The sequence below is a fragment of the Dendropsophus ebraccatus genome, chromosome 4, assembly GCF_027789765.1.
Source record: "Dendropsophus ebraccatus isolate aDenEbr1 chromosome 4, aDenEbr1.pat, whole genome shotgun sequence".
NCBI lineage: Eukaryota > Metazoa > Chordata > Amphibia > Anura > Hylidae > Dendropsophus > Dendropsophus ebraccatus.
This window is the reverse complement of record NC_091457.1, coordinates 145,821,523-145,847,347: the sequence shown is the minus strand read 5'-3', so window position 1 is coordinate 145,847,347 and position 25,825 is coordinate 145,821,523. Positions and strand designations below refer to the sequence as shown.

Sequence of the window (25,825 nt, the reverse complement as noted above, 5' to 3'; positions counted from 1 at the left end):
CGATGATCGTTGTCATCGGCTGATCGTTGCATTTATTACACATTCGTCCGATTATCGTTCCGTGTAATAGGGCCCTTAAAGGATTTTAAACTACAACATACATATCAGTCGGTCAGGATTCATGTGGAGGGTGTGTGAACCAAGAGGGATGTCTAATAAAACACACCTGATCAGCAGAAACGTCTTCTCCTCATTTGGTTACTATTTACAAGAAATTATACAACGCTTATAATAGAGACATATACACACAAAGCGATAAAACAGAAAAACAAAACAAAAACGCCGACAGCTGTTAGTTGACTCCACCAGCTGGGTTTAGGCTGACACATGCGCAGTGCGCAGGCTGAGGGAGCGCCGCGCACGCGCAGTATAACGGCTCCACTTCCTGACACTGGCGGCTCATCGGACCTGGAGAAAACTTACGCGTCACCAGTAGCTGCTCCGACGTCAGATCCCTCTGCGCATGCGTGGTCTTCAGGTGAGTCCCGGCAGGTGTCGATGCTCGGCGATAGTGATCATATAAAAATATACGTGATAAATCCGTGTGCGGTACCGGACGCTGACCGCTGCTTCAGGTGACGGTAAAGTCCCGGCCGTGGCGCTCATCGTCCGGTGTCAGCAGTGTGCAGGATGTGACCGTGCCCCGGAGCTGCCCCCATTGTGGTGATGTCCGGTGGAGAGCCGAGTCTTTCCTATGGGAATTGTCCCCTTTATTTGCATTGAGCTCTGCTGCGTTTTACTAGTGGATGGAAGCGTTTTATTGCATATAATAAATATAATTCCTATCCTAAGGAGGTGTTCACATGATGCGGATCTGCTGCAAAAGCTGAAAAAAATAAAATAGAAATAAAATCTGCATTGTGTGACCATACTCCATCCATATACTTTATAATTGCCTGGGTTTTGGCCAGCACGGTTTCCACATCAATAGTCACAGCGTCGTCACCTCTGAAAATTTTGCTCCTATTGACTTCCATAGGGGTTGGGCGACCGCGCCTGGAATTGATGGTGTGTTGTTCCCATAGGAAATGGCCGGTGAGCATAGAGTCTCTCCAGACTAGCCGTTCCCTATGGAAACATACCATTCATATGATAGGATGTTGCTGGAACGCTGACAGTGGCACAGAGCGGGCGGCCTGGGAACTGGCAGCTATGGCGGAGCAGGACAGGTAAGTATATGTTACTGTCATGTCCCCCGCAGCACTTTGTTTATGAAGCCCCTGAACCCCTTGAGTTCAGTACCATTCCCATGATCGGTGGATGGGGTGGGGGGCGGGAGTCAACGGCAGTAAGGGCCGTTTTCCACCGGACGATTATCGTTTAGATTATCGTTAAATCGTTAGTTTGAATAGCAGTTAATGACTAACGACCGAACGAGAAATTTTTATCGTTGCTCGTTCACAAATCGTTCGCATTGAATAAGAAGTCGTTCGCAGTAGTGACGAATGCAATAGCGACCGCAACAAGATGACCGCAAGAGCGATCATAAGTAACGATTATCTTTCCATGTAAATGGGTGAACGATTTCAGGTCTTTCGTAATAGCGATCGTTTATCGTTAACGATTATGCGAACGATAATCGTCCGGTGGAATAGGGCCCTAACTCACCTCTTCCTATGCCGACAATCCGCCATCTGGCCGGCTCCAGGATCTCCTCTGCTGCCGGCGCCACGACCTGGCTGATTGACAGCCCCCTCAGCCAGTCTGTGACCCATCACTGATTGGCTGAGCTGCCAGTCCATCAGCCGGGTTGGGCATTTTCATTGTGATGTCATCAGGAAATGACCTCCTGGACATTCTGACACAGCGATGCACAGGAAGAGGTAAGTATTTAAATTTTTTTTTGTCTCCAGTTTGTATGTAGCTTTGCAGCACAGTGAATGGAGCCAAACTGCAATACCTGAGGACAGGGGTGACTCTGTTTTTGCAAGAAAGTAGCTGTGTTTTTTTTCTCCAATCCCTGATAGCCCCTTTAAAAAAAAAAAAAAAAAAAATCCTGTACTCACCTTCCCCGCTCCCTCTTGATCCTTCCTGTTATTACTGCGCAGCACTTCTTGGTGCTGGGGTTGACACAGTTGGTCAGTAGGAGAACAGGTCCTCTGTAATGTGTCGGATGTATATAGGGCTAGCTAGGGTTTTAAAGGGGTGTATTCAGGATAAGAATTGTCTATATATACACACACACCCTAGGGGTGGTGTAAAAAATTGTGATACTCCTCCAGCCCCCTGTGTTGCGTTCTGACCCTCCAGGTCCTGACTTCTTTCTGATTCCTGTTGTCCTTATTGTCAATCATCTCTGTCCAATGGCCGCAAAGACTTATAATGGAGCTGAATAGACTGAGATCACTACAAGCCGGGGAATAAAATGTGCTGGTACTCACCTCTCCAGGATCACACTCCTGATCTGTCACTCGGCAGCGAAATCCTGACTGATCAAAACTTTTTTTTTTTTAAGTGCTCAATTAAAGGGCATCTGTCAGGTGCACATGGCTGACAGAGAGAACAATTGATGCCTTGGTCTTTGCTGAGTTATCTGGTAGGGACCTGACACATCCCTTTAAGTTCTGATGAATACATAGCGGCACTGTCTATGATAAGTCCATTATGCCGCTAGTGATACGGCTCAGGAGATACTGTATGTTTTCTCTCTACAGAAAGGCCGACCATCCCTGTAGGTGAAATGTTTTCAGAATATGACTATGACCTGGACGAGGACAAACTGTAAGTAATACATAGAAGATGACTGATCCTGAGATCCCTGAATAATGAGGGCAGGGAAACCTTACAATTGCTTAAAGGGGTAGGGAAAAATTATTTTAGAAATAAGGATATAGGGTGTGTTCGATACAGTATATGCCCTATATATGAGGTATGTTAGGTACAGTCTATACCCTATATATAAGGTATGTTAGATATGGTATATACCCTATATATAAGGTATGATAGGTACATTCTATACCCTATATATAAGGTATGATAGGTACAGTCTATACCCTATATATAAGGTATGATAGGTACAGTCTGTACCCTATATATAAGGTATGATAGGTACAGTCTGTACCCTATATAAGGTATGATAGGTACAGTCTATACCCTATATATAAGGTATGATAGGTACAGTCTATACCCTATATATAAGGTGTGTTAGATATAGTGTATATACCCTATATATAAGGTATGATAGGTACAGTCTATACTCTATATATAAGGTGTGTTAGATATAGTATATACCCTATATATAAGGTATGATAGGTACAGTCTATACCCTATATATAAGGTGTGTTAGATATAGTATATACCCTATATGTAAGGTATGATAGGTACAGTCTATACCCTATATGTAAGGTATGTTAGATATGGAATGTATCCTATATATAAGGTATGATAGGTACAGTCTATACCCTATATATAAGGTGTGTTAGATACAGTCTATACCCTATATATAAGGTGTGTTAGATACAGTCTATACCCTATATATAAGGTATGATAGGTACAGTCTATACCCTATATATAAGGTGTGTTAGATATAGTATATACCCTATATATAAGGTGTGTTAGATATAGTATATACCCTATATATAAGGTGTGTTAGATATAGTATATACCCTATATATAAGGTATGATAGGTACAGTCTATACCCTATATATAAGGTGTGTTAGATATAGTATATACCCTATATATAAGGTGTGTTAGATATAGTATATACCCTATATATAAGGTATGATAGGTACAGTCTATACCCTATATATAAGGTGTGTTAGATATAGTATATACCCTATATATAAGGTGTGTTAGATATAGTATATACCCTATATATAAGGTGTGTTAGATATAGTATATACCCTATATATAAGGTATGATAGGTACAGTCTATACCCTATATATAAGGTATGATAGGTACAGTCTATACCCTATATATAAGGTGTGTTAGATATAGTATATACCCTATATATAAGGTGTGTTAGATATAGTATATACCCTATATATAAGGTGTGTTAGATATAGTATATACCCTATATATAAGGTATGATAGGTACAGTCTATACCCTATATATAAGGTGTGTTAGATATGGAATATACTATGTATGAGGTATGTTAGGTACAGTCTATTCAGAATATAAAGTGTTAGATACAGTATATACCCTATATAAGGTATGATAGGTACAGTCTATACCCTATATATAAGCTGTGTTAGATACAGTATATACCCTATATAAGGTATGATAGGTACATTCTATACCCTATATATAAGCTGTGTTAGATACAGTATATAACCTATATATAAGGTGTGTTAGATACAGTATATATAAGGTGTTAGATACAGTATATAGCCTATATATAAGGTGTGTTAGATACAGTATACACCCTATATATAAGGTATGATAGGTATATATAAGAGGTGTTATATATAGTATATACCATGCATAAGAGCTATGTTAGGTACACTTTATACCATATATATATATATATATATATATATATATATATGATATGTTGGATACAGTATATACCCTATAAATCGTGTATATTAGGTACATATATAAACGATATAAGAGAAAACATCATCTACCACGTCTCTGTTTTGTATGCGTAATATGAGTGACCATGTTCTGTTTTTGCTTTCTAGCGGGATACCCACGGTACCGGGCACAGTAACGCTAAAAAAAGACTCCCAGAATGTCATAGGAATCAGCATAGGTGGAGGAGCTCAGCACTGCCCGTGCCTTTACATTGTACAGGTGAGGCCCAGCGCTATGCATTATTTGCCTATTTTTTTTAAAAAAAGTTCATAGAATACATAAAATTACACGTGAAATGGAAGGAAGGTTTCCTGCGCCTTATAATTTCCCTTAAATGTTGAATATGTAAAAGTCACAATTTCATTAGTTTGCTGCAGACTAAATTGATATTGGCATATAGACTATTTGCAGAGGCTTCATAGCTTTTTATGCTGTTCTAGTGAATAGTATGTTATGTAGTGGATAGTATATGTTGTATAGTGGACAGTATATGTAATGTAGTGGATATTGTATATAATGTAGTGGAAAGTATATGTTGTATAGTGGACAGTATATGTAATGTAGTGTATATTGTATATAATGTAGTTGATAGTATATGTTGTATAGTGGACAGTATATGTGATGTAGTGGATAGTATATGTTGTATAGTGGACAGTATATGTTATGCAGTGGACACTATATGTTATGCAGTGGACAGTATATGCAGGGCTGGCCTTTGGGGTGTGCGAGCTGTGCGGTTGCACAGGGCGCATGACTCCTGGCCAGCTGGGGGGCGCTCTGGCAGACAGTCAGCTGCACACTTAACTGGTCTGGCAGACAGACATTCTAGCTGGCCGCCTGCCCTCCTTGCATAGGGGTTGGTTTGGGGCGCTCCAGAAGATAGACGGACTAGGGACCTGGCAAAATAATGTTCCGGGTAGGTCCCGGTAAGCTCCGTCCCCCGCCGACAATCCCCGGCGCCCACTGCGGGATGCTGACTCTTTCCTTGCCACAATGCAGTCTGCTGTGTGCCCAGGTCCCATCAGTGTGGTGACCTGTGACCTCTGCCCAGCCATGTGCGTCCTCCCTCCTCCTCCTCAGCAGTTCATGCAGCCTCCAGGATCCTGTGCCTCTGCTGTAAGTCTGATGATTCTTCTTTCTCCTCTGTCTAGCTCTTTATCCTCCCTCCCATCTACCTCTATCTATCTATCTTCTTTTTATTTCTCTCTGACAGTGCAGAGTCTGTATATACTGTGACAATCTACTTCATGTACACTGTTCTGACCCTGGTGCTGAGTATACATGCACTGTCACAGTATATACAGAAACTGGCATCTCTCCTCTCCTTGCCTTCCAGGAGGTTTTTTTGTAAAATAAAAAATGTAAAAAGAGAATTGTCCATAATGTTCTTTAGAAAACCGTGCATAACTACTGCCCCCATTATACCCCAACAGCTGAAACCGTGCATAACTACTGCCCCCATCATACCCCAACAGCTAAACTGTGCATAACTACTGCCCCCATCATACCCCAACAGCTAAACAGTGCATAACTACTGCCCCCATCATACCCCAACAGCTAAACAGTGCATAACTACTGCCCCCTGCACGGAAAACATTGTAATAACAGCAAATTTGGACTTGGCCTATTTGGCTATTTAGTGTAGTCACATCCCAGAAAAAAATTCAAAAAGTGATGAAAAGGTCACATATATAACAATTGGGGGGGGGGGGGGTGTAGATGATAGATAGATAGATGGTACTTCTACTGGGGTTCGGGTGATTTGGGGGGCTGGGTTTTATCGTATCTAAATACTACAGCCTCCCGTCTCGTTTGTGGTTTTTTTGTGGGGGTTGTCTGGAGAATGGGAGGCTGTAAGATTCAGTCTATGTCACCATTAGGGGGTATCAACAGAGGCGGGGGTGGGGGCGCAAAATTATGTTTAGCACAGGGCGCCATCTACCCTAAGGCCGGCCCTGAGTATATAGTGGACAGTATATGTTATGTGGTGGACAGTATATGTTATGTGTCGGACAGTATATGTTATGTGTCGGACAGTATATGTGATGTGTCGGACAGTATATGTGATGTGGTGGACAGTATATGTGATGTGGTGGACAGTATATGTGATGTGGTGGACAGTATATGTGATGTGGTGGACAGTATATGTGATGTGGTGGACAGTATATGTGATGTGGTGGACAGTATATGTGATGTGGTGGACAGTATATGTTATGTGGTGGATAGTATATGTGATGTAGTGGACAGTATATGTTATGTGGTGGACAGTATATGTGATGTTGTGGACAGTATGTGTGATGTAGTGGACAGTATGTGTTACGGAGGGGACAGTATATATTATGTGTTGGACAGTATATGTGATGTAGTGGACAGTATATGTGATGTAGTGGATATTGTATATTATGTAGTGGACAGTATATGTGATGTAGTGGACAGTATATGTGATGTAGTGGTGGACAGTATATGTTATGCTGTTGGCCTTCCTGCAGGTATTTGATAACACCCCAGCCGCATTAGATGGAACCATCGCGGCAGGAGATGAAATCACCGGGGTCAATGGAAAATCTGTTAAGGGGAAGACCAAAGTAGAGGTGGCCAAAATGATCCAGGCTGTTAAGGTGAGCGGCTCCTCCATACTGTTACCTCATTCTCCATATATAATGATGGTTATCGGACCCCTATGTGAGTGCTGGGACCCTACTGATCAGAACAATGGAGATCCTTGTTCCCCAAGAGAATGGAACGGCAACACACGTACTCAGCCACCACTCCATTCACTCCATATGGGACTTTTGACTATAGCCGAGAGTGATTGGAGCAATGACCAGGTATGAGTCCTACTGCTCCATTCTACTACTTGGGGGTCAAAGGGCTGGGGATCAGTGGTCAGACCCTCACTGATCAGCTACTTATCACCTATCATGTGATCTTGGGATTGCGTCATTAGGGTCACTGAGATCAATATTTTCTTGTCTAGGGAGAAGTGACTATTCACTACAACAAGCTGCAAGCCGATCCGAAGCAGGGGAAATCTCTTGATATTGGTGAGTTACTTGTTTAACACCTATAGCTGTATTCTTTAGGCCACGTTCCCTCCTAACGCTGCACTGTGGACAGCCACTTAGTAAAATCTGCAGATAAAAATGGATTTTTAGGGTACAAACCCACTTGACGTATTTGCTGCGTGAATCAGTCTTAAAAATAAGCAGGCAAAACGCAGGTTGGCTTTATACAATTGTTCTGCGTTAAAATACGCAATTGCGTATTTTTGAAGCCTGAAGCTACATGCGTTTTTCGCACAGGTTGTTAACAACTGATGCTTTGCTAACAACAAGCTTCAGGGTACATATACACACTGCGATACGCAGCAGATTAGATCTAAATAACTGAACACAGCATCAAATCTGCTGCGTATCTGCTGTGTGTGTTTGTACCCTCACGCTTCAAAAATACGCAATTGCGTATTTTAACGCAGAACAATTGTATAAAGCCAACCTGCGTTTTGGCTGCTTATTTTTAAGACTGATTCACGGAGCAAATTTGTTGGTTTGTACCCTTCCATTTTTTTTTTTTTTTCACTGCTCAATGAAGTTAAAGGAGAAACAAATGCAATGAAAAGAACATGTTTTCTCTTTTCCTTTTTTAGGGTGCCTTCACACCTACCGTATCGCAGTAGAAAATCCGCTGCAGATCCGCAGCAGATTTAACTAAATGAATGAACACAGCATTAAATACGCACTGTCAAATCCGCTGCGGATCCGCAGCAGATTTGTAAGTGCGGATTTAGTGCTGTGTTCATTCAATTAGTTAAATCCGCTGCAGATCTGCTGCGGATCCGCAGCGGATTTTCTACTGCGATACGGTAGGTGTGAAGGCACCCTAAATAAAAGTTTCATGGTGCACATTGTGTGAAGCTGTGAGCCTGGCCATACGTCACTAGGTGGTTCTCTTTCTGTCTTGATTTTTATATTTGTATTGTTTTTCAGTACTAAAGAAAGTGAAGCATCGCCTGGTAGAAAATATGAGTTCGGGCACCGCAGATGCTCTGGGCCTCAGCCGCGCCATCCTGTGCAATGGTAACATTCTCTTTATAAAGTGAATGAAAAAGAAATGTGCAAGAAGATGTCTTTTCTATTAAAGGGGAACTAGATGAATGTAACCTGCTGATATGTTCCTATTGTGCAGGAGATGCTGAGGAGGAAGGTATATTTATATCTCTTACCTTCCTCCTCGGCACCAGTCCCAAGGAGCTAGTTGTATACTCCTTGTAACACTGGGGCACTGTTAGGAGCACTGCCTGCCCATAGCGCCAATCTGTTCCTGGCCGACCGGCCGTTCTAATGATTATCAATGGAGCTTGCTGGCTGGGGGTGGGCTGGATTGGTGCCATGGGGACGGGGCAGTGCTCCAAGTGGTCTTATCGGACCGAAAAGTTAACGACTAACTGCATGGGGACAGGTGCCGAGGTTGAAGGTAAGAGACATATCTTCATTCTCTGTGCCTCCTGCACAATAGGGAGATATCAGCAGGTTCGAGTCGTGTAACCTGCTAATAGTTTCCTTTTAACTGCATGTTACATTGCTTTAGGTGTTATGTATAATTCTTACATAGAAACATAGAGAAGCTTGAATTTTAAGTTAGAAGGAAGGAAACTTTGACTTTTTAACGAGTTTTGTGTGCTGCAATTGGTGACAAAATATTTCAGGATAGAGGAAATGTAATGTATGAAAATAAATATAATATATAAATTACTATATGCAGAAAAATCTACAGCATTTCCGCTGTTTGTGCATTCACCCTAAAGTGTCAGCGAGAAGTTTGTGTAAAGCTGAAAGGATTATGCCAGAAACAGACTACTGTACTGTACTTAAAGGGAACCAATCAGCCCGTTTGAGCTGATGTGGTTCCCTTGAGCATTGTATAAAGCACCTGGAGCGGCCCTGGCACGTACCGGCCACGGCCACAGCAGGTGCTTTATAACAGAGAAAATGACTTTTATTCCCCGGCTCGTGACTAGATACGAGCGGGAAGTAGTCATGGTGGGTGGCTCCCCGCTCGTATCTAGTCACTGCGCTCTGCCTGTCAGTGCGCTTAGAGGGGGTGATTGACAGGCAGAGAGGTCAGTTACTGGCCTCTCTGCCTGTCAATCATCCCGCCGAGCACGCTGACAGGCAGAGCGCAGTGACTAGATACGAGCAGGGAGCCGCCCACCATGACTACTTCCCCGCTCGTATCTAGTCACGAGCCGGGGAATAAAAGTCATTTTCTCCGTTATAAAGCACCTGCTGCGGCTGCGGCCGGTACGTGCCAGGGCCACTCCAGGTGCTTTATACAATGCTCAAGGGAACCATATCAGCCCAAACAGGCTGATTGGTTCCCTTTAAAGGGGCATTCCCATATCAACTAATATAGTTTCACTTGTAGGGCTCAGGTGGAGATACATGACCCTATTGTCTTCTAAATTTATTGTACAATACTTTCTTTAGATATTACATAAAATGAATGTTATTATCCCCTGTATTGACTATAGGAAGTAACCAAAATAATAATTTTGATTTAGATGGATTGGTAAAGAAACTGGAAGAACTGGAGAAAACAGGAGAATTCTACAGAGGTAATAAGGAATCCATATCATTTATGTTTTGCTTCTGATTTCATACTGTTTTATCTGATGTGGCAGACATATTCATTCCTATTCCCCCACTGAAATGATTTGCCACTGCTGACTGCATGTGCAGTGTGACAAGAACGTACATTATTCCTATATAAAAACTTCAGATCTTCATAAAACACCTTATTGGCCGTCATATGTCAAATCGCTTTCTTAATTCTTAATATTTCTCTCTCTCTATCCATCTATATATATATATATATATATATATATATATATATATATATATATATATATATATATATAACAAAACTGCATTTAACCAGCACTAACCCACTTATGAACCCCAACTTTGTGCTACCAGCCGGAGCTCTAAAGACCCAATATTCTGTGTGATTCAGTGTTTTGTTGCAGAACAAAACATAAAAAAATACTTTTTATGGGTACTAATATAGGGATTACTACTGTAAAACACTGGACTCCTCACTAATCGGGTTTTTTGTTATTTCTCCAGGTATGATGGAACACACCAAACGTCTCTTAAGAGCATTTTTTGAGCTTTCCCAGACACACAGAGGTAATGACTAATTCAGAACTTTATTTAACACTATGTACACCTTTTGGAAAAACATATTTTTTTTTTTATTGCTCATTTGTTTGTTGAATGCAAAATGAAGCAACTTCATCAGTAGTCTTCATTAGAAATTTTCTACCATTTAGCTGCCACAAAAATAATAATATAATAATAATGCTTTTATTTGTAAAGCAGATTCCGATTCCAATTGGTCCCCATCTGTATTAGGGCTCACAAACTAAATTCGCTTATCTGTATGTTTTGGGTGTGGGAGAAAGCTGTAAGTTTACAAACTAACCTTTTGCCTTCTCATTGTAAGCAATGGCAACAGAGAGGGGATTGCACAGCAGTTCAGATTGTGAACACGGGGGGAGAAATCTTGTAGGACAGCTCACACAGTCTGTAGACAGGTAGAAGAACAGATACAAGGCAGTCTGCAGAGGAGAATCCTATAGGCTGTGTACAAGTGTAGAGTGAAAACCGAGCTCACACTGGAAACTAGAGGCTGTAATAGAGAAACTAAACTAAATGTTTGATAAAGATCTATGAATAAAGTGTTTTCTGCACCACGATAAGTACAAGGCAAGAATAAACAAAAATATTTCTAAGTACTATGTACTAATGTACACTCCGTTAAATCTACTCTCCAGTAACCCTGAGGACCCCTTTGTGTTGGTTTACTTTTTATTTTAATCAGTGAATTTAGTGGACCCCCTGGTGTAATTATTATTGCATTGTTGTGAAGAACAAAGCTGCTTCATGTTAACCAAGTCTAACTGTTCCAGGAAGTTCCAAAAAAAAAAACCCTTATGCCTATCTTTCCATGCTTCCCTGGTGTCCTGTTGTGGCGTCTCCACTGTTCCGCTGACGGCAGCCACTTTCGAGATGGACCTGTCTCAGCAATGAGAACCCACTCTGCCAATGACTGGCTGTGCTGCTGTCCTGTTTCAGTCAATGATTAACTGACCTTGCTGCCACTGCCCAGAGGAGTTCGTCTTGGAAATGGCAGGGCTGCAGTCAGTGCGACACTGGACACGCCATAGCAGGACACCAGGGGAGCGTGTAGAGGTAAGCGTAAGGGTGCCTTCACAATGAGTAAAACAGGCGGAATTATGTGGCGGAGCTCCCGAAAAGGGCTCCGCTCGGAATCCCGCCTGCCTCAGTGTGTCAATGGGATGCATCGCTTTCCGTTCAAAGAATTGACATGTTGAGGCATCCCATCGACACACTGAGGCAGGCGGGATTCCGCAGCAGGGGCTCTGCCGTGAAATTCCACCTGATTTACATACCCTAAGATAAAGCAGCAACATATAAAAAGTTTTTTAAAAAAACAATTTGAGTTTCTTTACTTTTGTTGAAATAAAGACTTTGTATTGATACCAAATGTAATTCCTTTCCCAGCATTTGGAGACGTGTTTTCAGTCATTGGTGTCCGGGAGCCTCAGCCGGCAGCAAGTGAAGCCTTTGTCAAGTTCGCCGACGCTCATCGAAACATTGAAAAATTTGGAATAACTCTTTTAAAGACAATTAAACCGGTAAGTGATCTGCTGTAGAGAATGTTGGTACTGCTATTCCTTCTCTACCTTTCCCCATACACATGAACAAAGACTCGGTGTGCCTGCTGTAGAAGACCAGAGGGTGTGCATCAACAAGAAATTAGCTTACAGTGCTGGAATGAGGAGGGTCAGAGGGCACAAGGGGTTTACTGCTCCGCCTTCTTGACACTGCCCACCAATGAGGCCGTTATAAGAGAGATTTTTGGATACAGTTTATTACAAATGACAGTGTGGTGCCAGAACATACAGAAGCCGGGGCAGGCATTTTATACAAGGGATGTGCATTTAACGTTATTTTATTGTGTCTAGTGTTAATATAATAATTGTACAGTGGTACCTTGGTTTAAGAGTAACTTGGATTAAGAGCATTTTGCAAGAAGAGCTCACAGTTTTTCAAAATTGTAACTTGGATTAAGAGCATTGCTTTGTTTCAGCAGCTCCCTGTACTGGGTGGGAGGGGGAGTTGGGGAGGGGCATGGTCTGCATAGGGTGGTCTACAGCCCTGTTCTCTGACCCAGGAAGTCTCCCTCACCTTCCAAATCATAGCAGATTTGCACTTACACTCTGCCATTCACACTGCTGTATAGAGACGTTTCTGTCACTGTCCTCCTGCACAGCTCTGTGATTCTCACTTCCTGATTGGTCCATGCTGAACACCCACCCCTTCCCCATTGCTGTCAAGTGACCACATAAACCCCTGACAGCAGCCCTGCTTCTCTATTCTAGCCTTTTGTACTACGCTACTGCATTATAGGGATCTGCAGTTCCATCCTGTATCTACAAACTGCTGCTGTTTTTTCAGGTGTATGCACTTACTATACATTATACTACACATGCTGCCTGGCTATACTCTACAGAAACTTATAATATGACATATTCAGCTGTTTCTGAATGTTTGTTTTATTTGTTCTACATGTTGTTCAGAATAAAAAAAATCATTATTTTTGGGATGGGGAACCAATTGTCTGCATATCAGTGATTTATTATGGGAAAATTTGCTTTGGTTTAAGAGTTGATTTGGATTACAAGCACGGTCCCGGAACGAATTATGCTCGAAATCCAAGGCACCACTGTATGTCTATCACTGATATAAATTATTTTCCGACAGATGCTGAATGATCTGAATACATACCTTAATAAAGCCATTCCCGACACTAAACTAACTATAAAGAAGTACCTCGATGTTAAGTTTGAGTATTTGGTAAGTAGAATAAAGCTGATTTTAATGTGATTGTGTCCAAACACTTTCATGACCTCTTGGCTCTTTCTGGTACTGACCATTTATTTTATTTGATATTTCAGTCATATTGTCTTAAAGTAAAGGAAATGGATGATGAGGAGTACAGCAGCATAGTAAGTATGAGAAGTGCACTTGGGATATTTCACTATCCATAGAGGACTCCCTGTTGTCCCTCTGTAGTAGATGGCATCCTCTAGTGCTGCCTGTGATAGTAGGTGGCCCTATAGTAGCTGGTCCCCTGTGAGTTTTACCCCTATAGTATTGGCTGCTGCCCCCTATAATAGATGGCCCCCTGTAATGCTGCCCCTTTGTGTTGTGCTTATAGTAGTGCCCCTTTTTGCATTGCTTTACGTATAGAAAATTATTCAAATTAACATAGAATAGCAGAAAAGTAACTGATGGAATAAACTTATGACAACTTATTACTACTAAAGTTTTTAAAAAAAAAAAAAATGATAGAAAACCTGATGACAGCTGATGCCTTTTTGGCATCAGTTGAGGTCAGTTTCTGACAAAAAACAAACCAAAACAAAAAAAAAACAACTGTAATGGATCTAACTGATATATATATAAACCCAGTCTAATACAACAGGACGCTCAGTATGTACCTGTGCAGCATATGTAATACACTGCGATGTTCACGGTTATAACCAGGCCTTCTCTTTTCTAGGCCTTAGGGGAACCTTTGTATCGTGTTAGTACAGGAAATTACGAGTATCGCTTGATCTTGAGGTGTCGACAAGAAGCACGTGCGCGGTTCGCTAAGATGAGGAAAGACGTCTTGGAAAAGATAGAACTTCTGGACCAGAAACACGGTAAGAATAAAACACCTACCGTCTCATTTAGACAGTGCATAACAAAAACTACTTTAAAAGGGTTTTCCCATTCTTGTAATTTATATATAGGTCAATAAGTATGTGATCAGTGAGGGTTCCTTGAACACATCTTGTGTCCCTTGCCTTACATTACTGCATATATTATATGCAGAGTAAGCGCCGTCTGTTTCCTGCCAAGTACAGGATTGCATTGTGTACAGCCATAGGTGTGAGGTGCAGCACTCTTTTTCTTCCCTGAACCGCATTTTGTTTCTCTCTTTTCTCCGTGTTTTGCACTCCTCCTGGTGAGACCCACATGACCGCAATTAGCAGGAGACACCTGAGTGCACATGGTTTTAATCCCTCCTGTTTTTTCCCATTCTGTCTGCAGCAGCTATGGTGAGCGCAATACCTCATCCAGACTTGTGCTGTTTGGGGGCGACCTTCTCCGCCGGCGGTGCTGGCTGGGTTCTGGTGTGGTGTTTCTGGGTCTGGTCCTGTGGCATGGGGGTCGCAGGGCCGTCCCATGGCCCCCGTTCCCTGGCTGTGCACGCCTGCGGGGTTGGTGGCCACTGACTGGCACGGTTTGGACTTAGTGTAGGGACCCATGTGTATCAGATACCGGCACGAGGTACATGGGGCAGTATGGCTTGATCAATTCATACACAAAATTCTGATGTGTTTTTTATTTAGCCTAGCGGCACTAGTATCAGCCATAGGTGTGAGGTGCAGCACTCTGTTTCTTCCCTGAACAGGATTGCATTGTACTTTGGCAAAGCTTTCCTAGTGTCAAGAACCAGGATCCATTCACAATGCACTAAATATACAGCTCCTGCACGGGGCCATAATACAGCCATGTGTACAAAGCTTCCCATGGAAAGACAATGTAATCTTACAATCTGTTCTTATCCTGCTTCTTCTCCTTAGTTCAAGATATAGTGTTCCAACTCCAGCGTTTTGTTTCGGCCATGTCTAAATATGATGACCAGTGCTATGAGGTGCTGAAGGAGGCCGATATTTTCCCAATCGAAGTGGACTTGGCCCACACTACACTCGCTTATGGCCAGAATAATGATTTATTCACAGACGAAGAGGAAGACTTGGAGAAGAGGAAAGAAGAGGAGAAAGGGGAGAAACTGATCGACGATGCATAGCGTACGGGGAAGAGAGCCTAATGTTTTATGCTTCTTTTTGTGTATTTTTTTTGTGTTCAAGAAAAAAATTCTGAAATTCTAAGTTAAAAACTTTATTTGTAAAACTCTATTTGTTTGTTAATGGATACTTTTACTAAATGTTTCACAAATTGGGAATATGTAGCAAAACTAGTAGAGGAGTTCCCAGCAGCAGTAACGTAGATATACAGTGAAACCTCCCGAGAAGACCCCCTCACTTGGCATTTTTTTTTTTTTTTTTACGGATTTTACTCCAACTTTTGTCTATCGAAGCTTCTCCTCTATAAGCAGAGCATATTCTTTTCTCGCTTTTTTTCATTGGAGGACACAGGCACAGTGGGTATAAGCTGGTGTCACAAGGAGGCGATAAAAGGCACAAAAAAAGTGGTAGCTCCTCCTACTGGACTATACCTCCTGTACAGGCGGTAAACTAAGCCAGTCCTAGCTTAGTGTTTGTAGTTATGCATGTTCACTAAGCCACCCTGGTGATTCTACTCTGCACTTGCCTGCATCCTCCTGCCTGTCAAGTGGGTAATGGGGGTTACCTTCCCAGTAGAGCTTTGGGTGGTCTCCCTACAGGTCACCAGCAAGGTCCTGCTGTGCACCCTGTCCTTATGCTTCAGCTCTTCTCCACATAGGATATTGACACAGTGTGATAGGGCTGCACCAGCAGGCATTTTCCCTTGCGTCCTTGCAGTAATCTAGCCCTATCTGTACTACTCTGACCATTCTTGCTCTTTGAGCACTGCCAGATTTCTCTCCTTTTTTGATCTTTTGCTTTTGCTGTAGCAACTTCTGTTGTCTTTCGCCGTGTCGGACCCCAGAGGTGAATCCTCGCTTGCGGCGACAGCGGTAGCAACCTACTCTACATGACTCCTCCGTAACACCAAATTCTTGCGTGGACATCAAGAACCCCTTGCCTGGGCCCAAACCAGTCCTCTGCAGTCCTACGCCAGTGGACCTCCCCTCCTCTACTCCACTGGTTCCCGCTGAACTGGCACAAGAGAACTCCCTGTCAATGTTGGACCCTACCTAGGTCTCCTACTCTTTGCTGAGCATTAGTAGCGAACACCTTCCTCTCAACCACTTTGCTGCCTCAGGTGTTTCCAGTCTCTCCAGTCAGTGATTGCTTCCTTGAAACAAGGGGGAGTTCCTGTCCTCAGTAATCATCAAAGATGCCTACCTCCACGTCCCAATCAAACCCCACTTATTACTGATTCCTGCACTTTGCTGTCCGCTTTCGACCTTTACCAGTTGGTGGCCCTACCATTTGGTGTTCACCAAGATTCTCTCCACACTGATGGCACTGGTCCGTTCAAGGGGAGTTTAGGTCATGCCATACCTGGATAACCTTTTAGTAAAAGTGCCTTCCTGGGAGGAGAACCTGACCAGTCTCAACATCGTTCTAGGCTTACACTCCAGGTTCAGGTGGCTGATCAATCGCCCCAAATCTTCTCTCGGCCCTTTTCAAAGAATCTCTTTTCTAGGGGTGATTTTAAACACCTCCTCAGCGAGAGTATTCCCTCCTCAGGACAAACAGTTCTTTTTATGCTTGGGCGTGTTCTGCGAACAGGGACTCCAGTCTTGCTCCACACCTGCATGAGTACTGGGCTCCATAGTAGCATCCTTTTAAGCGGTGCCCTATGCGCAATTTCACACGTACCCTCTTCTTGCGACAATTTTTACCTGCTGGAATCACTCCCTGCGCTCTCTGGACATGAAGATCCCTCTCTCCCCTGTGTAACGGACGCCCTGGTAGCATTTTGGAACTGCTTTGGTCTGTTTTAAGTGTTCCCTTACCTCCTGCTGCTTCCCCGTGTTCTCAAGCGGATTGAGGCAGAGGGCCTTCCAATAGCCTTGGTGGCTGTGGATTGGCCACATCGATCAAGGTATGCTGACCTGATACATCTTCTATCCGACACCCTATGCGCAATTTCACACATACCCTCTTTAAGCGTCAATTCTTACCTGCTGGAATTGTTCCCTGCGCTCTCTGGACATGAAGATCCCTCTTCCCTTTTGGTTTGCCACTTGCAGGAGTGGTGGATGTCTCCCACAACCTTTCTGTCAGACTGCTTGTTCCTGTCCCTTCAATGGCTGACCCTGGCCATTGTGAGCCTCCAAGGCTGGGGATGGGCCAACCTGCACAACCGAACCACACAAGGGCAGTGGTCTCCATACAAGTCTCTCCTCCCTATCAACATCTTAAAGTTGAGAGCAATCCTCCTGTGCCTTATCCATTGCACACTCATGGGACACCCTTTCAGAATCCAAACAGACAATACCAAGGTGGTGGTTTATCTCTGCAGCCTGGCTCGACAGTTGGACTGCTGGCTTTCTCAGCAGACAGTGGCTCAATCCAGGAGAGTGGTTTCTCTACCAAGAGATATTTGAACAGGTCTGTGCATGTGTGGGCCTGACGTGGCCTGATGGCATCCAGGCTCAGCTGGAAGGTCCATCACTTTATATCCTGTAGCCTATGTAATGGACACCCTGGTAGCACTTTGGGACTGCTTTGGTCTTTTTTAAGTGTTCCCTCACCTCCTGCTGCTTCCGCATGTTCTCAAGTGGATTGAGGCAGAGGGCCTTCCAACAGCCTTGGTGGCTGTGGATTGGCCACATCGATCATGGTATGCTGACCTGATACACCTTGTAGCTGACACCCTGTGGTGCTTCCTGTCAGAGACAACCTGCTTTCTCAAGGTCTCATTTGCCACCCGAATTTAAGGCTGATATGTTTAACGGCGTCGCTGTTGAGGCTTCCATACTGAATGATTCAAAGCGTGATTCAAACCATGGTAAAGCCTTGGAATCTGTCCTCTTCCCACTTCTATTACTGGATGTAGAAAATCTTTGCCTGGTGCTCATCAAGGCATCTCCATCCTCTCCTTATTCTTCAGGAAGGTCTGGATCTCCTATTGAGCCTTGGCTCCCTCAAGAGGCACGCTTCCGCATGATCTGTTATTTCACCACACACGAGCCTCAAACAGGGACATTTCTACCTTTCTCTAAGGAGTGGCAGTCACCTCGCTTGGCATCCTTGTCCTGTCATTCTCCCTTCTTAATCCTACACCAGGACAAAGCCGTCCTCCACTCGGCCCCCTCTTTCCTTCCCAAAGTAATATCATTCCAGCTCAATGAAGACTTGCCTTCTTTCTGCCTATCCCCGTCTTACCCGTGGGATTACACCCTCCACAAACTTGTTCTTGTGTGGGCTCTTTGGAATTACCACTCTGTTACCTCCTCTATTCGCTGGTTGGATGCCATTACTCTTTCTTGAAAGCCCACACAAGGGTCTAGCAGCCTCCAAGGCCACTGTTGCTTGTTGAATTAGGTTGGCCATAGGTGAGACTTACTGTGCCAATGGTAGGGCACCCCCCCCTTCCGTGTAACCACCGCAGCACCCTCCCAAATTTTTCTCATTGTTCAACTTGTTCTCTGCGGCCAGGATGGTTAGTCTCTGAACTTTGCTTGTTTTGGGGGTTATCACTGTTTCTGTTAATTTTCCATTTATTTGGATGTGCATGCTTCTCCTAGTGCTTCTGCACAGACTTGCTCAGCTTACTGCCTGTAGATTAGCTACAGGCTGGCAGGAGGAGCTAGCGCTTTTTTCTTTTTTGTGCTTAGTGCCACCTCCTAGTGGCAACAGCGTATACCTAATGTGCCTGTGTCCCCCAATGAACATCGACGGGGAAAAGATTCTAAGGTGAGACTCACGAAAGCCACTTATCCAACCCAAAGTTTTCAGTGGGACCCACTTCCATAAGACCACACATTGGAGTTATATGTGCTCTAAATGATCTGCAGGGAATGAGCTGTGCTAGGGACCAGTAATGAGATGAGGAGCCATGTTTTTGATAGGGAGTAAGATGAAGAAGCTATGCTGGGTACGGAATCTGATGGGCAATTATGCTATGTACAAGGAATTAGAGGGCATTCAATGCTGGAGACCATTAATTGGATACATGATGAAAGACATGATTATTCAGCTCACTCTGTGCCTGTGCTGTACATTCCTGCTGACTTCATGAAACAGGTTAAACTGCATTCTGTATAGTGTTTTTTTTTTAGACAGGACGACCCCTTAACAAAAACACAAAACACTTATTTTCCAAAAATTTGGGTGGCCGACTTGAAGAGGTTTCACTGTGTATCAGTCTTCAGGGGCCTTATGAAAACAATAACATCTGCCCCCCAATCTTTGATCTCAGCAATTCCTCCATACTTAAAGGGGTTATCCAGTGCTACAAAAACATGGCCACTTTCTTTCAGAGACAACACAACTCTTGTCTCCAGTTCAGGTGCGGTTTGCAATTAAAGGAGTTATCCAGCACTACAAAAACATGGCCACTTTTTCCACTCTCTTGTCTCCAGATTGGGTGGGGTTTCAAACTCGGGTCTATTGAAGTAAATGGAGCTTAAGGGGTTATCCAGCGCTACAAAAACATGGCCACTTTTCTCCTACTGTTGTCTCCAGTTTGGGTGGGGTTTTGAAACTCAGTTCCATTGAAGTAAATGGAGCTTAATTGCAAACTGCACCTGAACTGGAGACAACAGTAGGGGGAAAAGTGGCCATGTTTTTGTAGCGCTGGATAACCCCTTTAGTTGCAAACAACACCAGAACTGGAGACAAGAGAGGGGGGAAAGTGGCCATGTTTTTGTAGCACTGGATATCCCCTTTATGCTCCATTCACTTTAATGGAACTGAGCAGCAAAACCCCGCCCAAGCTGGAGACAAGAGTGGGGGCTGTCTCTGGAAGAAAGTGGGCATGTTTTTGTAGCGCTGGATAACTGCTTTAAATACTTAATAAACCCTCCCCCCACCCAAATGTTTCTGGTTGGTGAATGTAAAGGCTGTAAAATCTGTAAGAAGAGCTTTATTTGATTGTTAACTACATTTTATGAATTTGCATGACTATATATTTATATATGAGATGGAAAAAAAAAAGTAAAAGCAGTTCAGTTCTTGCATAATTTCTTTTATATTCATGACTGTAAACACTTTGACTACGTTCACACTTTCTCGTTTGAATGAATATGGGTGTATACTCCTGGCTACCTACTAGACTTCTATGGGAAAGCTGCAGGAATCCTGTGCAGCCCTTTCTTAAAGGGGAACACCAGTGATTTTTTTTTTCTTTTGACAGGTTTGAAAATTAACTTCTATTTAAAAATCTCCAGTCTTCCAGGACTTATCAGCTCTCTGCTGTCACCTCTGTCTGTGGCAGGAACTGTCCAGAGAAGGGCAGTTCCTTATACAGACAGAGACAGCAGAGCGTACTGTGTCCAGCTATGTTCTCCCACAGTATTTTTGCTCAGTATTTTGCAACCAAACCCAGGAGATAATTGAAAATACAGAAAGGCTATGTTCACATACTGTTGAAATGTGTAGTGGATGGCCGTCATTTAATGACAAATAATTGCCATTATTTTAAGACAATGCCTGTAGTATTTAAATAGCGGCTGTTATTTGCCATTAAATGATTCTTATACTATTACATTATATACCCCAGCCTTCTTATACTGATACACCATACATTATATACCCCAGCCTTCAGGGGCGTAGCTAATGTCTCTTGGGCCCTGGTGCAAGAGGTCAACTTGGGCCCCCCCCCTTCCTCGACCAAGTGATGCTATTGAGATATATATATATATATATATATATATATATATATATAAAATCTCAAGACTGATATTACCAATAATACCAGTATATAGGAAATATTGTCACCATGCATATTACCGCCATAATGTCACTAACCAGATCCTGTATACTGAGACTAATATTGCCAATAATGCCAGTATACAAGGGGGAAATATTACCGCCACACCACAAACAACAGAATCTGCCAGACAGACATATTAGGCTCCTCACTCTGTCACCATCCTCATCTCTTCAAACTGCACATCTGTATTGACCCTTTACACCCTCGTTTAGTGGGTAGGCTGACTCTATGTGATCCCCCTAGTATATGCCCCCTCTGTGTAGCCACTATAATACATGCCCTATTGCATACACCCCCCCAGTCTAGTCCCCCTTATAGATGCCCCCCTGTGCTGTCACCCAGATAGATGGCCCCCCTATGTTATCCTTCTTATAGATGGCCCAATGTTATCTCCCTTATAGATGCCCCCCCCTATGTTATCCCCCTTATAGATGGTCTCCCCTGTATCCCCCTTATAGATGGTCCTCCCTGTATTCCCCTTATAGATGGTCCCCCCTGTATCCCCCTTATAGATGGTCCCCCCGTGTATCCCCCTTATAGATGGTCCACCCTGTATCCCCCTTAAAGATGGTCCTCCCTGTATCCCCCTTATAGATGGTCCTCCCTGTATCTCCAGTATAGATGGTCCCCCCCTGTATCTCCAGTATAGATGGTCCCCCCTGTATCCCCCCTTATAGATGGTCCCCCCTGTATCCCCCCTTATAGATGGTCCCCCCTGTATCCCCCTTATAGATGGTCCCCCCTGTATCCCCCCTTATAGATGGTCCCCCCTGTATCCCCCCTTATAGATGGTCCCCCCCTGTATCCCCCCTTATAAATGGCCCCCCCGTATCCCCCCTTATAGATGGTACTCCCTGTATCTTCAGTATAGATGGTCCCCCCCTGTATCCCCAGTATAGATGGTCCCCCCCTGTATCCCCCCTTATAAATGGTCCCCCCCCGTATCCCCCTTATAATTACCCCCAGTCTGTGCAAAAAAAACCCAAAAAACAACACAACTCACCTGCACCTCGCTACCCCGCCGTGTCTCCTGAAGTCCGGTCTGGCTGTCAGCTGAGGGTCGGTTGAGGTGCGGCTCCCGTCCCCAGCAGCACAAGCATCAGTGAGCTCTGTGCGTGCCGGGGATGTTACTTCCGGCACGGGGGCGCTTGTTATCCACGCACCCTGCGCCGGAAGTACTTCCCCAGCGCACACTGACCTCAGTGATGCACGTGCTGAGCGGACCGAAGCGGACAGAGTCGGGAGTCAGTCGGGGGCCCGTCCCAGCCTCCCTCTTGTGATCGCAAGCAAAACTGCTTGCGGTCACAAGGGGGAATGGGAGGGGGGCCGTGCGGTGGCAAGGGGGGGCCCTGGGCCCCCCCCCCCCCCCCCTTGGTAGCGGCCCGGTCGCGGCTGCGACCGCGGTCGCTATGCCACTGCCAGCCTTACATTATATACCCCAGCTTTCTTATACTGATACATACATTATATACCCAGCCTTCTTATACTGATACAGACATACATTATATACCCCTGCCTTCCTCTACCGATACATCCATACATTATATACCCCAGCTTTCTTATACCAATACATCCATACATTATATACCCCAGCCTTCTTATACTGATAGACATACATTATATACCCCAGCCTTCTTATACTGATAGACATACATTATATACCCCAGCCTTCTTATACTGATATAGCCATACATTATATACTCCAGCTTTCTTATACTGATACATCATACATTATATACCCCCGCCGCCTTATACTGATACAGCCTTACATTATATACCCCAGCCTTCTTATACTGATATAGCCATACATTATATACCCCAGCTTTCTTATACTGATACATCATACATTATATACCCCAGCCTTCTTATACTGATACTGCCAGCAGAGGTGACATACTGGTACATTGCACATCACTGCAGGCTGCACATATGAAGATCACTGTTTTGTGGTTAACAGGACATTTTTTTAGTTTATGCAAAAGAACACTGCAGAGACACCATCACTTGACTCGACGTCAGTAAACTAGCCAGACCTTCCTCCGGGAAGGAACAACCAAGCCAAGGAATGTCTCCAATTAAGGAAACCACCTAAGCAAGGTATCCATCCACAGACAGCTGTTTCGGGGGTTTTGCCCCTCATCAGTGTGGAGTAGGTTTCTGGCTAGTGGGAGCAATGACTAGTAAGTGCAGGCAAAAGGACGCTGGTTGACCTCAGGGAGATCAACCAAAACACCGCAGAGACACGTGATGGGTACCCGCTGTGTATTCTAGAACATTGCCCTCTGGGAAATCAATCTGGGCATTTATAGGTTAATCCCCCTTTCTCTGCATTCAGGCTCCTATCTCCTCCTCACATGAAACTCCCTTAGATTGTGAGCCCTCACGGGCATGGGTCCTCTTCCCCCATGTACCAGTCTGTCTTTTGCCTTCATGTAATGTTTTCTGATCTTGTATTGTTCCTGCCTGTTGCCTATCTATTGTATAGCGCTCTGGAATTAAAGGGGTAGTCCACCCAAAAATTTTTTCTTTCAAATCAACTGCTGCCATGAAGTGACAGAGATTTGTAATTTACTTCTATTAAAAAATCTCAAGCCTTCCAGTACTTATCAGCTGCTGTATGCCCAACAGGAAGTTGTATTATTTCCAGTCTGGAGAGCAGGAGGGGTTTTCTATGGGGATTTGCTCCTGCTTTGGACAGTTCCTGACATGGACAGAGGAGGCAACAGAGAGCACTGGGTCAGACAGGAAAGAAAACACTACTTCCTGCTGGACATACAGCAGCTAATAAGTACTGGAAGACTTAAGATTTTTTAATAGAAGTGAATTACAAATCTCTGGCAGTTTATGGCACCAGTTGATTTGAAAGAAATTTTTTTTGGGTGGACTACCCCTTTAAGGGCGCTTTATAAATAAATAATAATAATAACTCATGTAACATGATACAGCAGCCCTGGGTCTAGACTGTGAGAAGGAGGACAGGGAAGGCTGACATTTCTCCAGATTTCCCTTCTGTCAGTGCCCATGCCATATCATGTTACAGCAGGTTCAGGAAAAGGAGCACAAGGGCACCTAGTGCAAGTGGGTATTGCTACTCACCACTAGCTCTTCTCTCACTTTTCTCCAGGGCCACATGCCCTGTCCCCTCCTGGGACCCCAGCCCTGCTGCTCCTCCTCCTTCACCCATGATCGTCTCCCTTCTCAATCAGACTGATAGAGGCGCTTATTGGTTAGTGGGCATCTCTATCAGTCTGAAAAGGGCGCTCATTGAATATCGAAACAGTTGTCAAACTCAGGCCCTCCAGCTGCTACAAAACTACAGTTCCCATCATGCCTGGACAGCCAAAGCTTTAGCTGTCCAGGTATGATGGGAGTTGTGGTTTCGTAACAGCTGGAGGCCTGAGTTTGACACCCCCAGGTCTAGAAACTAAGGGCCCTATTCCACCAGACGATTATCGTTCAGATTATCATTAAATCGTTTGAATCTAAACGATAAGCGTTCGGTGGAATAGGGCCCTAAGGGTGCCTTTACACAGACAGATTTATCTGACAGATTGTTGAAGCCAAAGCCAGGAATGGATTTAAAAATAGAAGAATTTAAATCTTTCCTTTATGACCTGTTCCCTGTTTATAATCTGTTCCTGGCTTTGGCTCTGTGTAATGCTGCGTTTACAGGAAACGATTGTCAGTCGCGTTTTTCGCAATAATGATGCATTTGAGCGATAATCTTTCCGTGTAAACACAGCAAACGATCAAGCGACCAGTGTAAAATAGTTCATTTTGATCTTTCAACACGTTCTCAAATCGCAGATCGCTTCGTGTAAACAGAGTTTCAAAGATTCATCCTATGTTAAAGATGGGCTTAAAGGACAACTCCGGCGGGACCTGTAAAAAAACAAAACACAGACACAAACCATACTCACCATCCTTTCGGTGACGATCACCACTTGAATTGCCCGCCGTCGGCGTCTCTGTCACCTCCGGCTGCCGTCCTGCGATCTCCCTCACTTCCAGGCACATGGGAGAGAACAGGCTGCCGATGTGCTTGCAGCAAGCTCAGCCAATCAGGGCTGAGCAAGCTGGAAGCCATGTGATGCGCTCCAGCCAATGAAAAGGCTGCTGGTGCGCAAGTGCACCAGCAGCTTTTTCCTTCCCGATTCAGACGCAGAGGAGGAAGAGGACACCCCCCCCCCCACACACACACTCTGACGACAACATCACAAGATGGCGCCCGGGAAAAGAGGATGGGGGTCGACAGTCATTGGGTATGTATACTTAATTTAACTTCTGGGGGGGAAGGGGGCCAGATAGCTTATTGACACACATTACAAAGTTATATAACTTTGTAATGTGTGTTAAATAAGCTTAAAAAAAAAGTGGGAGTTGTCCTTTAATCCCTTAAAGACCGCGGGCGTAAGTGTACGCCCCCAAAACCCGTGCCTTAACGCAAACGGGCGTACATTTACGCCCGCGGTTTCCCCGATCGCTGCGTGTACACACGCAGCGATCTGGGAAGATGGCCTGCTATAATGTATAGCAGGCCATCCCTGCTTGTCGGCACGGGGGGTGATTAACCGCTCCCGTGCTGACGATCGCCGCTATTGGCTGATCAA

At 44.1% G+C, this 25,825-nt stretch overlaps 1 protein-coding gene across 2 annotated transcripts; it reads left to right on the top strand.

The window, feature by feature from the left end:
* Nucleotides 1-378: 378 nt before the first annotated feature.
* On the top strand, nt 379-15,578 carry PICK1 (protein interacting with PRKCA 1). 2 transcript variants are annotated; one of them, XM_069967339.1, is made up of 13 exons: nt 379-478; nt 2,655-2,721; nt 4,629-4,740; nt 7,011-7,139; nt 7,499-7,565; nt 8,508-8,597; nt 10,082-10,135; nt 10,647-10,709; nt 12,108-12,241; nt 13,371-13,463; nt 13,565-13,615; nt 14,173-14,317; nt 15,245-15,578. In XM_069967339.1, the coding sequence occupies exons 2-13, from the start codon at nt 2,681-2,683 to the stop codon at nt 15,469-15,471; spliced, it is 1,206 nt and encodes a 401-aa protein (XP_069823440.1). In that variant the 5' UTR covers nt 379-478; nt 2,655-2,680; the 3' UTR covers nt 15,472-15,578. The 2 variants fall into 2 exon arrangements, with proteins under 2 accessions (XP_069823440.1, XP_069823442.1); XM_069967341.1 differs by lacking the exon at nt 379-478 and adding an exon at nt 2,298-2,536.
* Nucleotides 15,579-25,825: the final 10,247 nt, after the last annotated feature.